This window comes from Chrysemys picta, chromosome 20 (assembly GCF_011386835.1).
Source record: "Chrysemys picta bellii isolate R12L10 chromosome 20, ASM1138683v2, whole genome shotgun sequence".
NCBI lineage: Eukaryota > Metazoa > Chordata > Testudines > Emydidae > Chrysemys > Chrysemys picta.
Window position 1 is genome coordinate 11,689,759 of NC_088810.1, and position 22,583 is coordinate 11,712,341.

Here is a 22,583-nt window from a genome sequence, read left to right on the forward strand (position 1 = left end):
CAGTCTCCCTGCCTGCCCTGGCTCCATGCTGCTCCCAGAAGTGGCCAGCATGTCCAGCAGTGGCTCCTGGGGGGGGGGGGAGGGCAGGCAGCTCCACCGCATGCTGCCTTTGCCTGTGGGTACCCCCCCCCAAGCTCCCATTGGCTGCAGTTTCCTGTTCCCAGCCAATGGGAGCTATGAGGGGCAGTGCCAGTAGGCAAGAGCACTGCACAGAGCCCTCTGCCCTCCCCCAGGGGCCGCAGGGACATGGTGCAGGCTGCTTCCAGGAGCAGCGCAGGGCCAGGGGAGGCAGGGAGCCTGCCTTAGCCCCACTGCACCCCAGAGCTGGCAATCCCGTGGATAGGATTGAAAGCCCTGATGGGCCAGATCCAGCCCATGGGCCATACTTTGCCCTCCCCTGGTCTAACCTGTTCTTAAACCTCCCTGACAGGGATTCCACAACCTCCCTTAGGCTCTGGAATAGGCTTCCAACTTGCCTTAAAATTAAATTTTGTTTCCTTAACTAATAAAATAAAAAAAATCTCCCTTCCTGCAAATAAAGTTGCATTATTGCCTGTCCTACTTTCAGTGGACATGGAGACCAATTGATCGCTGTCCTCTAACAGCCCTCAGCCTTCAACTATGTTCTCAGGTCCCCACTTGATCTTGTCTCAAGACTAAACGTGCAGTTTTTAACTTTTCCTCATAGGTCAGGTTTTCTAACCCTTTGATCCTCTTCATTGCTGTCCTCTGGTCTCTGTCCAGTTTGGCTCCCTCTTTCCTGCAGCCTGGTGCCCAGAACTGGACACAGTACTTGAGCAGAGCAGGACAGTGACCTCCCATGCCCTACATACAACCCTCCTGTTAATACAGCCCCAGAACGATATTAGCCTTGTTTGTGTCGGAGAAAAACAGAGTTCTCACTATTTGTTTAGGTATAGCAAGTCAGATGCTTTATTAACTCTCACAATTGCGCAGAGGGAGAGAGATAAGCAGGTCTCTCAACAGGTAAACAATTACAGCAAGCATTTATACCTTTTGTTACAGACAATAATGAGCAACAGTTGCATTTTGTTTATACATAGGTCATTCTGATATCTTGTTTTGCTCACTAATGTAGACTCTTAGTCTACATTCCATATTATCTACACAAGGTCGCAACAACTTCTCACACAGTTCTTTCCCACTCGCCTCACACATTCCTCGCTTCTACAAATCTCGCGTTATTAGGGTTACAGTTAGCCTGACTCTTGCTAACGAACTGTCATGCATTGCATCCCCTTCCTGTCAGTTCTTTCTCTGCTTCCACAACCCCCCCTTTTGTATACTAGTACAACAAACATTTTCAAATCTCTATTTGCATTAAATCTCGGAATTCAGATTCTACATCAGATGCTTCAACCTTAGGGGTTTTGATTGGATGTAATGACAATGCATGATGAGCATGGACATGAAAGGTATTACTATTATTACGTCTTTTACAACAACAGTAACATAATCCTAAGCTAACTAATAACAAATACAAGCAATAACATTCCCATAGCAATACTATAATGGGGTTGTTGTACAGCCTTAGTCATAAAGCACAATACATCATACTTAGTACATAAGATAGATACTCTATAAACAGTATGAAAGGCATACTTTTCTACTTGATATACATTTTGAAGCATGTGAATTTGCCCTTGTACTTCAGAGATTTTCTGAACCTCTGGTAACAGTGAAAACAAATTTTAAAATCGATCAGGTACTAAACTAGTCCAATTAAAGGGTATCTGGAACCTAAGGGCTACTTGCAAAATTCTATCTGCAGGCCAGTAAATAATATGATTGCCTGCAGTGGTAATGAGATTAAAATGTATGTCTTGCAATGTAGTGGCTTTAACATACACACAGCTATCATTAGCTTAAAAAAATAAGTGTCCTGTCAGGGTAGTTCCTTGTCCCCTACCCTCCCAGCAAACGTAGTCATGAAGAGTAACAACTTCTCCTGGCTTCAGTTTACGGATACACTGAAGCTGTGGGGGTTGTAACGGCCAAAATGTCCATTGACTCCCTAACCCCATCCAAATGTCAGATGTAATCCCAGGAGCACTGACTAAAAATCGATTGGGCATACCAGGAGGTCTAATTTCCCAGATGTCTCGGTGAATTACCCAATCCCACATGCATCCTCCCCATGGACCCGGCAGGATTCGGTATGTGGGAGCCCACACCCCCTGAACCGGTCCATATGCTTGGAAGGAGCACTGAGAACGTCCACACTTCCACCCAGAAAGTTTCCAAGTATGTCTCCATGGCCACAGATCAGATGGTACTCCTGATGTGTCTGTAAGGGCAGTGGGCCAAGCCTGATGCTCTAGATCATTCCAAATGGCCATTAGCTGGTCATTCAGGAAATCCTGACTTCTGAACATGCTAGATCCCACTGCAATGCCTTCCCAGCCTCAGTGATATTCAATACCATCTCTGTCAGCAACTTCTGGGTCATTGAACTAAGGGCAGAAATAACATGTAACTCACCAACTCCAGCCTGTACCTGGGTTAGTTGTGCTCCAGAAACAAGGCCAATGGCCTTCTCTAGTTGCCCCAATTTCTCATCATGTTCTTGGTTCTTAAAAATATTCCAAACTGCTGCTGCATTATTGGCCCCATCCCAAAGGGATCCGGTCAAGTCTCTCTTCTTTCTAGAGGAAATAACCCAAGCCCTCTGTTGTGCTAATCTAATGGCAGCCCCCTGTGAGCAATTTGGGTATGTAGAGGTAATCTGGAAACTGGATAAGGGTAATGAAAATTTAACAGTCCCTAGTGTAGTGTTAATCACAGTTCATTGATATCCTAATACATTTCTTTTTGGTGTAGTACTATACCACATTCCCAAGCATGGGTCCCACAAGTTTCTTCCTGCCAGCGTATAATTCTTTGTTTCTTCACCAGGGTCAGTTCTTAATGTCTCTTGTAGTCAGGAATCCCTGGACTTTGTGGTTTCAGTGAAGCAAGTGTTCCTTCTTCTCTTTTCCTGAAACAGTGTGGTTTAGCATCATACAGGGGAGAGGTTACTAGCACATCACCCTGTAATGGTTTTGCTTCTTCTAGAAAAAATCCAGAGGCACAGTAGGTCTGTCAGTGGACAAGGGAGAGGTTACTAGCACTTCACCTTGTCTTTTTTTTTCTTTCTTTCTTTTTCCTGCTGTCCAGAAGACACAGCAGAGCTAGAAGGAGAAATAGGCTTATCATCAGTCGGAGGTGGAGGGGTCTTTTTACAGTGAGAAGCATGGGTCCAGGCAGGTAGTCCTTGGCACTTCACAGTGGTGGTGGTGGTTAACAGGACTTGGAAAGGGCCTTTCCAGTGTGGAGCCAAAGCAGTCTTTCGTTGATGGACTTTACGTAGACTCAGTCTCCTTGTTTCAATAAATGGCAGGGCTGCTAGGGTCTTTGGGTAGCACTTCTTTTATCTGTGAGAAAAGAAACCTAACACATTTCATTAGTGCCTGGCAGTGTTTTGCAGATCTCATAGTTGCTTGGGCACATTCAGGCCCCCCTTTTCTTGGCTATCAGCCAAGTCTTAGCTGTGGGCAGTGTCCTTGGATGGTGCCAGCATCTTATCTTTGGACTGAGCTTGCTAGCTATTTTTCCTCAGTTAACTCGTTCTGATCTTTTTCCTTCTCCCCTTCTTGGCTTCTTTTAACCTACAAAGGAAACTTCCACTTTTCACTCATACACCTTTTCCCAACAATGAACACATACACATTGCCATTATACAGTACATTAGCCTTATTATTCAATGTATGCCATGTACACCCTTCCAGTAAAATAACTTTATTACAGAGCTTTGGACCAACAAACCAGGACAAGCACACCCACTTTTGAGGAGTCCACTCGGTACAACCTCAGGTGTCCAATAGCTTTCCTCCCTCCCCAGCCCTCTGGCTAGAAATCTGAGGTAGCCAGAAGGATCCCATGGGCAATATGGGGAGTGGGTTAACCTTCCATGTCCTTGCTTCCAAAGACTGTTGGTATGCAAATTTTAACAACAATTTTTTTCAATTAAAAAAAAATCTGGCCAATGAAGTTTCTTTTTCTTACTTAAGCAACTGTATTAGACTTTAGTATATCACATTTTCCTGATTTATCCAAACACTTTTTGTATTCCAAGTTGAATAAAACAAGTATCTGCTTTTTTGATTTAACCCTTCTATTTAATTTTGAACTAGACGGTCTTATGAAAATATTAAACCCAACAATTCTGGCCACAAGACAAACACCACAAGACAGGACAAAGAACACAAAAATAATTCCTATTGTACCAGTAAATGCATGGTACATTGAATGCTGTTCAGCTGGCATCCGTTTTCTCTGATGATCTGAAAGACAAAAGAACAGAGGTCTACCCCTTCTGGGTAGTCAGTCATTGCTTAAAATATTTCCTTTATATACACACATACTCTTGTTGATTTTAGACAAAACAGAGGAATTACCCCATATTTCCTTGTATTTGTTTCATAGGCAGCCCAGGTTTCAGTGGCTTCTACCTTATTAGTTAGAAAATTGCATTAATACAGATGCTTTCTGGCTTGCTTCCAGATTCAAAGCTATCCACAGCTTAAAGATTCTTACTTAAGAAGTCACAATTAACTTTCCCAGACTTTTGATTGCCTTTTACTTCTAACTCCTGCTTTCAAACACCCAGTGATCTGAAAGAGACGACACAACCTATATTGGTAGGTTTGCATTTCTTTTACCTCTGCTACAATATACACTGCACATGTTCTGGGGAAAATGCACATCCTATCCACAATTCAATTTCCACAACACTAGCCACATCAATTTCTGCACAAGGTGTAACTGTTTCTTTTGTGCTTACAAAATCTCCATGCACCCCTAGTAAAGTGACAGTTCGACCACACAGAGCCAGGGGCACTGTCCTTCTCTCTCTTTTTACCAGATCTTTTATCTGCTATTTTGTTACCCAAAAACAAATTCAAATCTTTATTCTTTCCTGAACACCGGGTAAAGGCCATTTACTTAACATATAATTCAAAGGGCTATCCTTAGAGGGTTTTACCAGAGACTCACCCATCTGCCTGCTGATACTCTAACAGAGAATTACACAGAGAACAGAGGGAATTATGGCCTAATAGGATCCTATTACAGGAATTTCTACTAATACTGACCGCTACAGGGGACGGGACAGAAGGATCCCAATTCAACCTCAGAGCTTCATCGCACGCGATGGCTTCCACTCTGAGGAATTACAAATGAGAGGCTCAGTTCCGTCCACACACCTAACACCTAAATGTATAAGACAGAAATTCATTAACCGGAGTCGCTAGTAACTGTCACCAAAATATCGGGTCCACCTAGCTGAGAGCCAATAACAGCCAGACAGGGATAAGGAAGAGTTGCTTTATTCTGCAGAAGAAAGGAGAGCCTTGCACCTTGGTACAAAGACTCTGTCTTACACACATTTTACCATTTCAATTATTATCCTGGGGATTTGAAATCCCCATGCTTATAATTACTTACTCCTTTCCTTCCACTATGCCCTCAAAGTTTCCAACCTGTTCTTCAATCTCTCTATCTATTGCCTGCCCGCTTGGGCCCGATCCTGCTTTTCTCGCTGAACCGTCCCTTCCATGGGCACCAGCTTTTTCACTACCAATTTAGATAGGAGGGTGGGCTTCTCAACTAGCCCCCACCCTTCCTGGTCTCTTCTCTTAAACATTCTTACTCACAAGGCTACCCGAGTCCTCCCTCGTGAGGCTTGCCACTTGGGCAAAACGCATGACCCATTGGCATTTAACTATTCAATTTTCTCTTGTGGCAAACACACTGCTCTTACAGCATATGCAAACACAAATGGTTAAATTCTGACAAGTCCCTGAAGGACCGGTACTTGCTTAGCCAGTGCTTCCTTTTCTGCCTGGAAGTCCTGTCTCAAGGCTTGCAACTTGCCCTGGGCGTAGGTTTGAGTTGCTGCCTGGTTCATGATCTATGCTCTTAATTGCTCAATTCTAGTTATCAAGTAAACAACTCTTCCCTTTTCTCCAACTTCTCTATTGCCCAGTCCTGCTACGACTGGGGTAGATCCACCTGACACCCTTCCCGGTCAGCCTGGGTGGAAAGAGGAATGCTAAATCCCTCTCCGGTTCTCAGACTTACTGCGGCTGAGAGTAGGCACACTTTCATACTCACACACGTACGTCCAGACTGGCCATGTCTGTGTATAACGTTCAGAGAAGGTGCTGTGCAATCTCCAACTTGCTTCCTCTCTTGGGAGGGCAGTTCTTTTACACCCTGAGGTCTCCTGGGGCATCTTTTCAGTGATTCCAGTCCAGGCCGGCTGCCTGTGGCTTCTTCAGCTTCCCCAAACCACGCCGGCTCCAGGGTCGCAAAGGCAGACTGTTGGATCTCACTGGACAGTTAAGCTTTGCAAATGTAATCTCAGCACTGTAACTTGTATTGCCTTTGGTTTGACTATGTCTATATTTTTTTTCACAGTCCGCTGGGGCTGAAAGCAGTTTTTCTTTGTACTTAGCCTGGTCTGCATTGATTCTTGACCTTGAACGCAGATTAACTTTCTCTTTATCTCTGGACCAAGCTGAATTTCAAATTAACCCGTTCCTTTCCTCAATAGACAAATTGCTCCCATTGTGTGTCAGAGGCTTTTTGGTGATTAAAAGCTCCTCTGAGATGTATGATCTTATCTAGATTGAAGGTACCTTCTAGTAGGCATTGTTTAGATGAATTTTCACGCGTGTAATGATTTCAATTCTCTAAATACCTGCAGGTTTTAGTACCATAATGTACGTACATGAAATAAGCTGGGGTACCCTTAGTGGGTGAGAGGGAATCCTTAGACTGTCCCCCACCCATTTTCCAATCACACACACAGGGAGGAGGATGCCCTGTCCGCGCTAGTGGCACATAAACTAAGGATCTCTCCTTACAGGGTATTCACACAGGAGAGACTAACGAGGATGGCCACGACCCTCCTACACCTCCCTTCAGCAAAGAGCGTCGGCTAGTCTCAGAGAGACGGCGCCGCTTACTCTGTTGCATCCAGTGAGATGATCAGACTGTCAGTGGCTCACACAGAGAGGAAAAGGGGGAGGGAAGATGGGTTCACACACTCCTAGACCCAGGTAGCCTCCTCGCCGGACGATGCCAGGCCGAGTTAGCCCACCGTGGGTCGGATCGCCTAAAAGATCCTCTAGTTACCGGGCTTGCGTTAGAGTAGTTCTGGTCACGAGCCAAAAGACTTCGCAGAGTACTCTGGGCGTCTTCCGGTAACACTCAATTCACACTGGTGTACACACACACACACACACACACACTAAGGCCTTATTCCAGGTACTATTCCCAAGTACCTCCAGGTACTATTCCCAAGTACCTCGATGCATCACTCGAGGCGGTAAAAACCCCTCCTGAGGGGGTAACAACCCCTCAACACCAGTGCATTCCTATGCACCTCGCATATGCATACAGGGGGCGGCAACAATTCCCCTAAGCCGCTCAGCATCTGACCTTGCTGCACAGTCAATAAGTTCGGATGGCGTGAGCCCAACAGGGACAGACGGCCCCACGGACAGTCCTCCTCCGACACCCCAATAGAGATTTCAAAAGGTCTCCTACCTCTATTGTGGCACCATGGGGTTCGAAGGGGAACGATCCGTAGCAGCTGCCGGTGCCTCTGCGGGCGTTGCCATCCCGGACGAGCCCCCAAATTGTCGGAGAAAAACAGAGTTCTCACTATTTGTTTAGGTATAGCAAGTCAGATGCTTTATTAACTCTCACAATTGCGCAGAGGGAGAGAGCTAAGCAGGTCTCTCAACAGGTAAACAATTACAGCAAGCATTTATACCTTTTGTTACAGACAATAATGAGCAACAGTTGCATTTTGTTTATACATAGGTCATTCTGATATCTTGTTTTGCTCACTAATGTAGACTCTTAGTCTACATTCCATATTATCTACACAAGGTCGCAACAACTTCTCACACAGTTCTTTCCCACTCGCCTCACACATTCCTCGCTTCTACAAATCTCGCGTTATTAGGGTTACAGTTAGCCTGACTCTTGCTAACGAACTGTCATGCATTGCATCCCCTTCCTGTCAGTTCTTTCTCTGCTTCCACATTTGCAACTGCATCTTATTGGACCAGATTCAATTTGTGATCTTACACCCAGCTTCTTGTCAGCAGTGCACCCACCTTGCACTAACTCCCTGGTTTGTAACTGTGCATTGGGCTTTCTCCTTCCTAAGAAGCTATGGGCTGGGTGCAGGATCCCTGCCTGATATCTGGTCTGTGCCATACAGGTGCTCAGACTGGATGGGCCATCATGGTCCCTCCTGCCCTTAAATCTATGAAGCAACTTCTCCAGCTGGCTCTGTGGACCAGCCACTAGATGAGGGTGTTGCCCTTTGCTATATAAATGTGAAGCACTTGGCTGCTGGCTTCCTCCCTGACCCGGGCTCATGTCTACAGCTGGAGCTGAGAAAGACATGCAACCCTAACCCCAACCCAATACCAACTGCTGCCTGGTTACTTGCTGTGTAATGCCCTCCACGTGGAAGGGCAGTACCACTAGTTCCTACCCCTCCTCTTGGTAGAAGGGTCTAGTGGGTAGGGCACAGGGGGAGGGAAGGATCTGGGGGCCAGGACTCCAGGCTTCTGTCCCCTGTTCTGGGAGGGGAGTGGGTTGGAGACAGGGGGATGGGTTGGGGCACTGGGCATCAGAATTCCTGGGTTCTAGTTAATTCTCATGGGGTGGGGGAGCTGCTAGGTGTGGCGCGCTCTTGAAATCTGGTGACACAGGATATGATCCTGACTGAAACTAAACTGCACTGGGACTAGAGCCATGCTCCTAATCCAGGCATAAGAAGAGCTTCCACTTGCAGGGGGACTCAATTGACCTGCTATGGCATCTCCTGAGGCCACTTGTTCCAGCCATGTCAGACCTACTGCTCCCCACTGATCTAGATTCCCCTTGGCTTTTTTTTTTCTAGCAGTGGCGGAATCCTAACTGGAGGGTCCAGTCCGGATCAGAGCTGCAAACTAAGACTTCAGTGTTCATATATAACCAAATAAAGCTGAAATCTCTTGGAACAGTCTGGTCCCTTGTGCATTCCTCTGGTGTCACCTTCAAGTGCCAGGGCAGTGTTGTCAATGAGGACCTAATACAAGGAAACATTGAATGATTCACTGCAGGGGAACATGGATAACAGAATGTGCTGCATGGCATGTCACACTGGGGGCAGCCCTGACTTTGAGGCAAGTTCAGGTCCATGTATAGTACTCGCCAAGCCATTCACATGCTGTGAACTAGATCTTGGGGGACTCGTCCAGCTTTACACTGACTCTAATGGGAGTCGCTCTGGATTCACACCAGAGAACTGGGGTGTCCATGTACCATGCAAAGGGTGACCTCTGCTGTGTCGCCCAGACATGAGACCCTCATGGAAAGGTGAGTTTCTAAACTTCACTGCCCTCCTACCATCCATACAGCTGGTGGAGGTTTTCCAGCCTCTCCAACTAGGGGTTTTTGGCAACTTTTCTCAAAAGAAAATTGGGGGGGAGGGGCTGACTCTCTGGCTATTTTTATTTTTTTCTCTCAAAAATAAAGCTTTGCACTCATGGGCCATGCTAAGCGTCTCTTCTTCCATTCCCTGTGTTGGCTGGGCTGGGGAGGAAGGCACTTTGTAAGAGATTGGTCTGATTTTTAGGGTGGGGGTGGTGCTGGTGTCTCCTGACATGCATTCAGGAGGGCAGACTAGAGCTGGTGACTTCCCCCTTGCTAACTTGCCATGTAATGCCCTCTACATGAAAGGGCAGTACCACTAGTTCTACCAAGAGGAAGGGTCGGGGGGGGAGGGGGTAGGCCCAGGGGGAGGGAAGGAGCTGGAAGCCAGGATCAGGGAGCCTTTTTAAGTTATTCAGCCTTTCTCCCACCCCAGGGAGCAGGGCCGGCTTTAGGCCGATTCGGCTGAATTGGGCCCCGTGCCAAGAGGGCCCCATGCTGCAGCTCTCCACCCCGCCCCCAGCTCACTTCCCCCTCCTCCCCTCTCCTGAACGCTCCGCCCCCTCCCCTGCTTTCCGCGAATCAGAGATCCACAGGAAGTCTGAAAAGAAGCAGGGGCGGGCCAGCAGCACCAGGTAAGCTGGGGTGGTGGGGGCGCGAGAAGGGCTCCGGGGAGGCGCCGCCCGTTCCCGCCAAGCACGCAGGCCCCAGCGGCGCCGGCGCGGCTTCGGCGCCGGCCCCAGCCCGGTCCCCGCGGCGCGGCTCCGGGTCGGACCCAAGCCCGGCAACCCCGGCCGCAGCGCGGCTCGATTCCTGGGGACAGGGCTTGCAGCAAGCCCCGCCCCCAGGAATCGGGCCCCGCTCTTGCTAAAGCCGGCCCTGCCAGGGAGGTGGGAAGAAACTAAGGAACAAGCTACACTTTGGGGCTTGGTGTTCAGTGGCTTTTTTCCTCCCCACTTATAAGACTTTTTTTCTCTAAGGCAGTGGTTTTCAACATGGGGGTTGCAGACGGTCTCAGATTTCCAAAGGGGGCTGCACCTTTATTTGAGATTTTTAGCAGGGCTGGAAATGAGAAGTTGAAAATCACTCCTCTAGGGCATAAATCAGGGATCTTTCCAGAGGGGGAGGAGCCTCAGTTGTCAAACCCTCACAAAATCTCTACTTCCAGGAGATGTAGGCTGAGCTCAGCCTACTGCTCCTTCTCTCATCCCCCTCTGTCTGAGGGACTCTGTCCTCCTTCACCATCACCACAGCAGCAGGTCTGTGCCCCCCACACTTATCTCCATTCTTCCCCATGCCAGGGTCCCTGTGGGTACCTCCTTTCTGTGAGGTTATTCAGGTTTTCAGCCTGTTAAAAGCCAGTGAGAGGATGGGCTGAGATGGAAGGGTCTTGACAGAATAAGGAGTAATGGTCTCAAGTTGCAGTGCAGGAGGTCTAGGTTGGATATTAGGAAACACTGTTTCACTAGGAGGGCGGCGAAGCACTGGAATGGGTTACCTAGGGAGGTGGTGGAATCTCCATCCTTAGAGGTTTTTAAGGTCAGGCTTGACAAAGCCCTGGCTGGGATGATTTAGTTGGGGTTGGTCCTGCTTTGAGCAGAGGGTTGGACTAGATGACTTCCTGAGGTCCCTTCCAACCCTGATACTCTGATTCTCTTTAGTGGAAAGTAATAGACCTGGTTGCAGCTGTTCAATCATCAGCTGTGTCCTTTTTCTCTTCTCCTCCCCCACCCCCTATCAATTTTGAACCAAAATGGCTAGGGTTGTGCGTAGGGCTGGCAGAACCCTTCCTGATACTACAACTTGATCTACTGTGGTGTCTAAAAGTTGTTTAAGGCCTTACTGTGCTTAGTCAATGGAAACACGGCCTGTTGCAAAAACTCATTGATTGCCTTCTTAAAAACATCCATCAGTTTCCTCCTGTAAGCTCTGGAGCCTGGCCAGCCAGTGAGAGTTGTCCTAGCAGTGCTTTGAGATGGCCTTGGACTGAAAGGCAGTGGAATATGCTGGTTTGAATCCCAGAACTACCCTGGGGCTTCCTTCAGTCAAGGTGACTTCATGCTGCTGATGGCTATCTGAGAATCAGGAACTCTGCCTTGGTTCCCCATATGTGATCATTTCACCTATTTATACCATGGGCTCAGCAGGGTAGGTACCAACATGGCTGGCCCTGTTCAGACATAGTGAGGTTCTGATCTGTCTAGGACTCTATTGTGTGCTGGAGCAGAAGCTTGGTAGAGGTTCTTCAATCTCACAAACTAAGGCCTAACAAGATCCAAGGGATGGAAACTGATATGTTCAGAAGTAAGGCGCAAAATGTTTAACGGGGAGGGTAACTCACATGGGGGAACATCTTACCAGAGGTCATGGGCAATTCTCCATACACTTTTAAATCAAGATTGGATGTTCTTTCAAAGAGATCTGCTCTCATTCAATTAATTGGTGTGGGAATTAAATTCAGTGAAGTCCTGTTTTCTGCAGGATGCCAGTGTGTGTAGATGACTACAATGGTCTGGGCTTGTCTATGAAATCACAGTTCCCTGTGGCTCTGAAATGCTCTGCCAAAACCTTCCGCGCGTGCCTTGCTAAGAGGGATAACATGAACACAGGGTGAGACAATGAAGCTGCACAATGGTATTGGAAGGATTGCAAGGATTTATTGCTCTAGAGACACTGACTGATATTACTGTGTCTTACAACTGGCCCTCAGGTATCACAAATACCTTGGGGTGGTTAGCAATTGTTTAGACAATGGGCCGAGTCCAATGTAGATGCAGGGTTGATCTTTGATGGTTCCAGGTGGAGCTGCTATTTGCTAAAAGAGAGAAAATAGTAATTAGCATCCACATTGATCAAAAACACCCGTGAACTAGAGCTGGGCTGCTGCTGGGTTGGGGGGTCCGCAGGGCAAAAATTCATTTTGGGTCGGAGCAAAAAGGTTCAAGCTCTCAGCAAACTGAAAACTCAAAATTGGTGTCAGCTGGAACACAACTTGTTTTGACCAAATCAGAACAGTGTCTGGCCACATTTAAAATGTAACGGAGGTAAAGGAGACCTTGAAAAGTCCATTTGGAAGCAAAATCAAAACTTTTTGTTTCAAAAACTGTCAAAAGAATGTTTTAATTTAGCAGAACTGTAAAAGGTTTTTACACACGCAAACAATTCAACAGTCAAAACTCTTTCATTGTTGCTCAATCTGCATTTTTTGGTGCCAAAAATTTCAAGCAAAAAGTTTCACCCAGCTGTAGAAGATAAAAGCGGCCACACTGCATCAGACCAATGGTCCATCCCAGCCCAATAGCCTGCCTCTGATGGGCCAATGCACCAGAGGAAATGAAAAGAATGGAGCATTTTAGAGTGATCCATCCCCTGTTGTCCAGTCCCAGGTTCTGGCAGTTGGAGGCTTAAGGCTTGTGTTCCTAGCTATCCACCGTGAACTTCTCTAGTTCTTTTTGAACCCAATTATACTTTTGGCCTTCACAAGACTAGAATAGACTCTACCCGTATGGGGGGGACCCTTTGCTGAGCACTTCAAAATACTTGGACCATCTGCAGCTCCTGCTACAGCTGCTCTATCTATTCCTGGAGGGCTTGGGTTAGCATACCGCCCCATGCAGAAGGTTGATTGCTCCACCAGTAAGATGTAGAGCCAAGTTTTCCAGGAGTTCCAGGCAACCTGCAGCCCTGTCTACACCACCACCACCCAGAGAGAACCTCCATCTCAAAGAGGCCTCCTTTCCCCCCAGAGATGAGCTTCCCCATAGCAGCATCACCGTCCTCCGCTATGATAAGAGATGGGGGCTAGTAGGGTGACGTGTTGGCAAAGGGGAAGCATGGGGTTCTAGGAGGGAAGGGTTGGTGATTGGAGATGGAAGAATTGTTTGATCTAGTGCATCAGAGCTGGACTGGGACCAGGAGCCCCTAGGTTCTATCCCCAGCTCTCCCACAAGCCTGCTGGGTGAGCTAAGGCAAGTCTCTGTGCCTCCGTTTCCCTATCTGTAAAAGAGGGTAACTCTGACATGCTTTGAGATCCACCAATAAAAAGTGCCACAGCAGAGCTTAGGGTTACTAGGAGTACTGAACTGATGGGTTCTGAGAGGGAAAACATGCAACTGCAAAAGACATCAGTTGTCTTTAGTGGGGAGAGTAATTTTTCTTTTTTCCTGTCGCTAAAGGGGAGGGTGTCTTTATATTTTCCCCGTGGAAAAATGACCAAAAAATGAAAATGTTGGCGTCTTGGCAAACAGAAAATCAACAACAAATTATGGTTGGGTGAAAAAATTTTCCCGGAAAACTGAATGAATTTTCTGCTTGTTGTCCATCGAACGTGTTTGGAGTTTTTTGGTCAAAAAAAACCAAAGCCCCCAAACTGAAATATTTCAATTTTGAAATGTTGTTGCAGTACCTTATGGATGCTGTAGTTCAGGTTTCTCATACCCATTCTCTTCTATAGGCCAGGCTCCCTGGCAGGAATATATCTCCCATGATGCACCAGTCTTTCCTCTTGGTGAAGGGAGAGGGTCTATCATGGCAGTCGCCTGGCTGTGCTGTATCATGGGAGATGTACTCCAGCAAAAGAGCCCAGCCTATCCATAAGAATGGTGACATGAGGCACCTGAACTACAACGCCCATCAAAAAGAACAGGAGTACTTGTGGCACCTTAGAGACTAACAAATTTATTTGGGCATAAGCTTTCGTGGGCTACAGCCCACTTCTTCGGATGCATATAGAATGGAACATATAGTGAGGAGATGTGTATATATACACATACAGAGAGCATGAACAGGTGGGAGTTGTCTTACCAACTCTGAGAGGCCAATTAAGTAAGAGAAAAAAAACTTTTGAAGTGATAATCAAGCTAGCCCAGTACAGACAGTTTGATAAGAAGAGTGAGAATACTTACAAGGGGAGATAGATTCAATGTTTGTAATGGCTCAGCCATTCCCAGTCCCTATTCAAGCCTAAGTTGATTGTATCTAGTTTGCATATCAATTCCAGCTCAGCAGTTTCTCGCTGGAGTCTGTTTTTGAAGCTTTTCTGTTGCAAAATTGCCACCTTTAAGTCTGTTACTGAGCGACCAGAGAGGTTGAAGTGTTCTCCTATTGGTTTTTGAATGTTATGATTCCTGATGTCAGATTTGTGTCCATTAATTCTTTTGCGCAGAGACTGTCTGGTTTGGCCAATGTACATGGCAGAGGGGCATTGCTCCCATCAGGCACTATAGCACCAATTCAAAATCTAAATATTTTGGTTTTCCAGTATTCAGTTTTCAATTAATCTCTTTGTCATAGGAAACGGACACTTTTGGAGAGAGAGAGAGAGAGAGAGACAGAGAGAGACAGAGAGAGAGAGAGTGTGTGTGTGTGTGAGGAAATAGTTTCAACATAACCCCAATTTTTCAAATCAGTTTGGTAGAAATTTTTCAACCTATTCTAATTTTTACACAAGGCTCATCCCATCCCCACACGGTGGCCTTGTAATTAAAACACTGCATTCGGATGTGGGAGATCTCGCTTCAGTCCCCGGCTGGGAAACAGGCTTCCTAGGTTCTCAAATGCTACAGCAGTGTCTCCGCTCCTGTTCTGGGCCATGTTGTAAATCACAATTTCTGGGTCTCTTGTTTCCCCACGTATGAAACAGGCATGATCATCCTTCTCTTTGTCTAGTTGGAGACACTGGGGCAGGGAGCTCTCTTGCTATGCAGCAGGAGATTTGTGTTGGTGGCAGCGGGAGGCACCTGCAACTCATGCAATCGCAGGAGGTGCCTGACCCGGTGACAAAGGGAAAGCATCCCAGAGGGATGGGGGGCAACACTGCCAGGGATCCCGGAAGTGAGCTCTGCAGTGGGCACCACTACCAGAGTACCGATAGAGCTGAGATATGGTGGGAAGCCATGTTGGCTAGATGGCTTGAGAGAGAGGTTGGGAACAAGTTGGGTGTGGGTCTGAAAATCAATGGGATTTGGGCATCCTCTGGAGACGCAGAATGGGGTGTTGAGGTTGCCAAAATAGGCTGTCTGCAGAGCCACTCACCACCCGGAGAAATCTCTGGCCTTCCAGGCAGCAACGACCTCCATGAGGTTCCCCGTGACCTGCCCGCTGGGCAGCCGCAGGTCATCGGAGATGTCGCTGTTGAAGTTCCCACAGGGTGCGCACAGCTTGTTAGCTAGGCTCTCAACAACTCTCAACGTCACCTCCCCGCTGGGGCCAAACAGAACCTGCAGTCCCGAAGCCTGGACCACGGCCACACCGCCCTGAGACTCGCTCACAGACACGTTGGAGATCTTCGCTGGGAGCGGCACCGGACGCCCGTTCACCTGGAACACACAGACTGGGAGGTCAGGAAGACATGGGGATGAGTGAGATGGAGCGACAACATCGCAGGGCAGCGGGGCCTGGAGTCCGTGGGCCACGTTGCAGGGCAGTGGGATCAGCTGGTTCCATCAGAAAGTGGAATTCCTCACCCCTCCTATTTGGAAAATGTCCGCTTTGGGCATAGAAACAATTTGATAAATCGGTGAAAAACGTCAAGAAAAACCAGGCCCATTTCCAAAACGGGCAGCACAAAAATTGCTTCCTGTGGATGTTCGATATTCCCACGATTTTAATTTCCAGCAGCTCTGTCTGCAATAACTGTAAAAAGCCGCTATGTCCACGCACAACAGGAGGGGCAATGGACGTCTTGGGTCTGTGCAGAGTCAGTTCTAGTAGGTTAGAGGAGTGGGGTAGGGAGGGTTTGAGAGCCAGGACTTCTGGGTTCTGTCCCCCGCTCTGGGAGGGGAGTGGGGTCTAGTGGGTTAGAGCAGGGGGGCTGAGAGCCAGGACTCCTGGGTTCTGTCCCCAGCTCAGGGAGGGGAGTGGTGGGGTCTAGTGGGATAGAGCAGCACAGGGGGAGGGGCTGGGAGCGAGGACTCCTGGATTTTATTATTTAGTTAGAGCGTGGCTCTAATAGAAGGAAGCTCTCCCCTGTGTCTCAGCCAGTTCTGACCCGGTCCCCTCTTACCCACGTCTCCTTGTTCCTCTTGACAACGACAAAAGCCTCCTGGAAGAAGATGTAGACGGCTGCACCAGCCACCACTCCCCCGTTGCTGCACTGCTGGACCTCTACCACCACCCTAAACCAGGAGGGGGCGCTGTTGTTGCAGAGTGAAGCCATCTCATAGGCCCCACTGTTGAGGATCTTCCCCGAGGCACCGTCGAAGGAGGTGAGCCCGCCTCCGGGGAGCAGTGTGCACCGGCCTTCCCGCTTCACGCAACCACGCACTCCATCCTGGAGCGCGCAGGCCTCTCCGGCAGGGCAGCTGTGTGGCTCGCAGATGAGCCCGCTTGAGGCCTGGCAGGTGCACTTCTCAGAGCAAGCGCCGGAGACGACGCTTTCCCCGGCCTGCAGAGAAATTCCCAAACAACTTCGTTAAATTTTCACTGGCGAGAGTGTCAAGTCTCCATATCAATGGCAGGAAGCAGCCATATCTCCCTCCCCAACACTCCTGATGCAGGCAATGGATGGGGACTCTGCTAAGAACAGATGCAGAAGCACTGATAATACCAAGACAGACTGCCCAACTCAGCTGGGAGAGGCCTGATTTCAGGTGCCCACTCCCAGCCTCTCAAGCAGCTGCTTGTCTCGCCCTTCATCTTTCAGCTTAAGGGAGTCAAATCTCAACATCTCTGGAATCGGTGGTGTCAAACCCCCCCCCCCAGAGTGAAGCAGCGAGCAAACAGAAAACAGCAACAAAGATACGAGTGAGCTGTGTGAACAGCAATTTTTTGCCTTGCTGGCAACTCCAAAAGAAATTGTTTCAGGTCAAACTGAAAATGAAATTTGTCAAAACTTTCAGCGCATTGAAAAGTCCAAAAAATATAGTTTTAGGTCAAACCAACTATTTTGTTTCAACAAAATCAAAATGTTTTGTTTCAATGTCCACCATTTTTAAACCCTCGAGATTGGCTTTATTCATACAACTGAAGGAAATTTTGAAACAGAAAAGCTGATTTGGACCACAAAAAAAAAAAATGTTTTGTTTCACAGCTGATCCTTTTAAAACATTTGCGATTGGTTCAAACAGTGGCATGCCCCAGAATTCACAAAAAAACTGGTCCAATTGGCAGCCCATGGGATGGATCCAGCCTACAGGATTATTCCATCCAGCCCACAACCACACGTTCTACAACAAAACCGTGTTCTAATCTCTGCACAATGTAGGGTGACCAGATGTCCCGATTTTATAGGGACAGTCCTGATTTTTGGGTCTTTTTCTTATATAGGCTCCTATTACCCCCCAGCCCCTGTCCCGATTTTTCACACTTGCTGTCTGGTCACCATCCATGCGAGGTCACTCCACATGGAGGAGGCACTTCTGTGGAACATCACTAAAAAGGTTGGACAACCAACAGCGTGGAAGCGTAAAATTGAATCATCCATGATAGGACAGAGCCAGTGGCAGGAATTCTTCATCGGGATGGAAAGTTTAGTGCAAAATTTGTTCATTTAAAAAGTTGTTGCATGCCTCACTCATCACAAGCCACTGGTCTCAAGATTTCCTTTAATTTTATTAACAAAAACAATCACAACTGTTTGAGACCTCTCTGGCTTTAAGATTAAGCTAGATAAGTTTATGGAGGGAATGGTTTGATGGGATAACGTGATTATAGTCAATTAATCAACAACGTGCCATCGCTGGTAAATAGTATCAATGGTCAATGAGGGTCTGGCTGGAGAATCTTGCCTGCATGCTCGGGGTTCTACTGATCGCCATATTTGGGGTCGGGAAGGAATCATAGAATCATAGAATCATAGAATATCAGAGTTGGAAGGGACCTCAAGAGGTCATCTAGTCCAACCCCCTGCTCAAAGCAGGACCAATTCCCAGCTAAATCATCCCAGCCAGGGCTTTGTCAAGCCGGGCCTTAAAAACCTCCAAGGAAGGAGAGTCCACCACCTCCCTAGGTAACGCATTCCAGTGTTTCACCACCCTCCTAGTGAAATAGTTTTTCCTGATATCCAACCTGGACCTCCCCCACTGCAACTTGAGACCATTGCTCCTTGTTCTGTCATCTGCCACCACTGAGAACAGCCGAGCTCCATCCTCTTTGGAACCCCCCTTCAGGTAGTTGAAGGCTGCTATCAAATCCCCCCTCATTCTTCTCTTCTGGAGACTAAACAATCCCAGTTCCCTCAGCCTCTCCTCATAAGTCATGTGCTCCAGACCCCTAATCATTTTTGTTGCCCTCCGCTGGACTCTTTCCAATTTTTCCACATCCTTCTTGTAGTGTGGGGCCCAAAACTGGACACAGTATTCCAGATGAGGCCTCACCAATGTCGAATAAAGGGGAACGATCACGTTCCTCGGTCTGCTGGCAATGCCCCTACTTATACAGCCCAAAATGCCGTTAGCCTTCTTGGCAACAAGAGCACACTGTTGACTCATATCCAGCTTCTCGTCCACTGTGACCCCTAGGTCCTTTTCTGCAGAACTGCTACCTAGCCATTCGGTCCCTAGTCTGTAGCAGTGCATGGGATTCTTCCGTCCTAAGTGCAGGACTCTGCACTTGTCCTTGTTGAACCTCATCAGGTTTTTTTCGGCCCAATCCTCTAATTTGTCTAGGTCCCTCTGTATCCGATCCCTACCCTCTAGTGTATCTACCACGCCTCCTAGTTTTTTTCCTCCAGGGTAGATTGGCAGAGGCCCTGGAGGTTTTTCGCCTTCCTCCGCAGCATGGGGCGGGGGTCGCTAGCTGGAGGAGTCTCTGTGACTGAAGTCTTTAAATCACAGGATTTGGGGACTTCAACAGCTGAGTCAAGGGAAAGGGGGTGGGTCAGCTTTTGTGGCCTGCATCATGCGGGAGGTCAGACTAGATGATCATAATGGTCCCTTCTGACCTTAAAGTCTATGAGTCTATGAGAATGCTCAACACTGAAACAAAACTTTCCCATATTTTTAGTTCAAATCAACTTGGTTTCAAAATTTCCTTTAATTTTATTTTAAAAGAGAAAACCAAACTGAAAAATCAAAATGTTCCATTTAGAAAACGGTGAAACGAAACACTTGGATTTTTTCTGAATTTTTTGTAAGTTTGTTTTTGGCTGAAACAATTCAGCTAAACCAACACAAATTCGCAAAACAATTTGATGTCACTGAATCTGCATTTTTCTCCAGTGGGGGGCAAAAGGTCTTGGGCAAAAATTCACCCAGCTCTAGTTGCAAGACCACCACTGCTCCACAGATTTCCAGATGCAAAGGACAAAATTCAGCCAGGTCGTGTGGATTGCAACCCTCTGATGTTGAAAGAAGCTGTCAATTCATTAGTTCAGAGCTAGAAATAGCCAGATGCAATTAGTTCTATAGTAGGAATTTCAGAGTTCTGTGTGCATTTCCCAGTTCCTGCCCCTAGCAGCCATTGGTCCCCGGCTGGCAGCTGCAAGGAACCAGCTTTGAAGGTCTGTACAAGCCAAGCAGTGACTCGTGGGCGAAGCTTATTCTGTGGGTGGAGCTTAGGGAAGTACTGTGCCCTCTTCTGTTTTTCCAGTTGGACCCCTTGTGTCCTCAACTCAGCTCCTCTCCCTCTTCCTCCCGCTTCAGTCCTGTGCTAACCCTGCAGGTCAGCAGGTAGCAACGGCAGCAGCCAGCCTGAGAAACTTCACACCCTGATAACCTAGCACCCACCTTGATGTAGCGTCCGTCGCGCACACAGCCACACCTATCCATGGCCACGCACCCCTCCCCATCGGCCGCGTAGCCCACGTCGCACTGGCAGCCTTCAAAGCACTTCCTGGTGCATTGGGCAGGGGTGGACAAGCCAGCACAGGTGAAATCACAGGATCTAGTGCACAGCTCGTAGTGGCTGTTGGCTGGGCAAGCCAGGGCTGGAGAGAGAAACAGATGTGAGAGAGAGGAATAAAACAGAGTAAATGCCCAAGCAACATTGCAGTGAACCCATGTGTTTTAGATCCATCACATGCACCCACCCACCCACACATAGGGGAGTGGGTCTGGTACAGCAAAGCCAGGTGAATAAGGGTATGTCTACGCTACAGACTTAAGCCGACCCATGTAATTACTGCCATGGCTGATGTCCACACTACCCTCCTTCTGTCAGTAATGCGCATCCTCACCAGGAGCACTTCCACCGGCTGAAGAGGGCCAGTGAGGGGGGCTGAGCGCCAAGGGTGTCCATCTGGGAGCCCATCTGCCCTTCTAGCTCCCGGCTCCCAACTGGGTGCAGGGGCCAGCCGCCTGGGCTTCTTGGCTCCCTGCTGGGATTAGGGAGACAGCCACTCGGGCTTCTCGCCTCCCTGAGCAGGGAGCTGGGCAGGCACAGCCTGGCTCAGAGCAGGGAGCCAGGGGCAGCTAACTGCCCAGCTTTCTGCATGGAGCTGTTTAAACTGAAGACAGCCAACAGCCGTGGTAAGGAGCACAGTGTCTACACAGACACTGCCTTGCCCTAACTACACTGACAAAAGCCCGCCGCCGCTAATGGAGGTGGAGTTATGATGTCAGTTGTATTAAGGCACTTACACCTGTGGGACAAGGCTGTAGTGTGTACACTGACCTAGCGAGGTCGCCTATGCTGCTACAGCTGGTACAAACAGGCAACTTGTGGTTATCTGTCAGCACTTTAGCTTATAACAGCACTCTTGACATCTTGAGACAGACGGTCACAAGACACCTTTTGGTTAGTTGCTTGTATCAAATCTTTAGGCCTTGAACCTTAGCTAGTTTGGCGATGCTACTGTTACAGGGTCCTGTAGGCTTTTCCGTTACTGCCTTCAGCCACACCTACACCTTACTTAGCGTCTGCCCATATACCTATAGCAACATGGGTCAATAGCAGTGCAGATGTTCCCACCAAGGCTCTGAGACCCACCCCCCGAATCCTATTCACAGCCTGAGCTCTGGTTTTTCGGCTGGGTCAGTTGGTTGGTTGTGTTGCCATGGAAATGCACCTTTTAAGACACCAGTGTTCTGGGTTCAATTCCCAGCTCCACCAGGGACTCCTTGGCCTGAGCAAGTCAAGTTATTTTTCTGGAGGTTTCTTAGTTTGTTTGGGTTTTTAAAGACCAAGTTGCTGATAATAAGCAGATTTTTGGGGGGATGGGGCAGTGGGAGGGTGGAGAGAGGGTTGGGATCAGGAGATCTGGGGTCCCAGGGAGTGGGGATGATGGGGGCGGGGGCAGACAGGGGTCCCAGGGCTGTAGGTTGCTCTATAAACTTACGGCAGAAGGAGGCCGTTCTCCAGGCTCTGATCTTGGCCCCAGCTGCCTGGCACGCGGCCACGTAGGACTGGAGGCTCTGGCACAGGGTCTCTCCCGCCCCATTGGTGGCACACATGTCGTAGAGACAATGGTTGAAGTACTCAGCAGGGCTGACCAGCAAGTGACAGTCTCTGAAGGGACCTGCGGCGGCTCTGATCAGCCCACAGGAGTTCTCGACCTGGTATGGCGCCGTCTTTGCTGCATCACAGACGAGGCATCTTTCCCCACAGCCATCGGTGCACGTGGCACCATCAACGGGCACCTTCCAGGAGGCCCCAAACTCATCTGCGTTCCGGGCGCTCTTCCCACTGGGCAGCAGGAAGTCGTCGTTCTTGTCGCCATTGAAGTTGCTGCACAAGCCGCACACATGTCCCTTGTAGGAGCTGGGGACAGACACCAAGGCGTAGTAGGAAGCATCGTAAAGGACTTTGAGGCCAAAATCGGTCTGGACAACGACATTCTTCCCCTCTTGGTTCACATGGATTCTCCCGTTGTCTAGGGCCAGGGGCAGAGCATAGAGCTCCCTGTTCACCTGTGCCAAGGAAAGGGACGTTCACCCATCACTGCATTAGATTCCGGAAAGACTGACCTGAGCTTTGTCATGTAGCTTCCATAGGCTGATCTACTGGGGCTTCCTGGGACTCTCCTCTAGCTAGTCCTCCAGGACACACACCTGGGTGAGACAAATCACCAAGGCCTCTCTCATTGCTGTCGATTTCTTTATTTATCTCGTCTTAGCTTAATGCAGGATCTTGATTTAAATGCAGTTGGGAGAGGTTGGGTGGATTTTGGGGAGAGGCTGCCCTAATGTTCGTGAAGACGTAACCCA

The 22,583-nt window shown here is 48.3% G+C and overlaps 1 protein-coding gene and 1 long non-coding RNA gene across 2 annotated transcripts in view; both read right to left on the reverse strand.

Annotated features, from left to right (window-relative positions):
* Positions 1 to 905: 905 nt before the first annotated feature.
* LOC135976809 (uncharacterized) lies at positions 906 to 8,112 on the reverse strand. Its single transcript, XR_010594104.1, has 2 exons — positions 6,175 to 8,112; positions 906 to 3,434 (listed from the first exon to the last, which is right to left on the reverse strand). It is a non-coding gene; the product is annotated as an uncharacterized LOC135976809 (long non-coding RNA).
* A 4,066-nt stretch (positions 8,113 to 12,178) lies between these two features.
* LOC101934398 (IgGFc-binding protein-like) overlaps positions 12,179 to 22,583 on the reverse strand; it is a 31,182-nt gene continuing 20,777 nt past the window's right edge. Inside the window, exons 13-17 of the mRNA XM_005314188.2 lie at positions 21,716 to 22,286; positions 20,166 to 20,365; positions 16,505 to 16,885; positions 15,535 to 15,818; positions 12,179 to 12,316 (exon numbers count right to left, since the gene is read on the reverse strand). Coding sequence (XP_005314245.2) covers positions 12,310 to 12,316; positions 15,535 to 15,818; positions 16,505 to 16,885; positions 20,166 to 20,365; positions 21,716 to 22,286 — 1,443 coding nt within the window. The 3' untranslated portion in view covers positions 12,179 to 12,309. The remainder of the gene's footprint in view (positions 12,317 to 15,534; positions 15,819 to 16,504; positions 16,886 to 20,165; positions 20,366 to 21,715; positions 22,287 to 22,583) is intronic.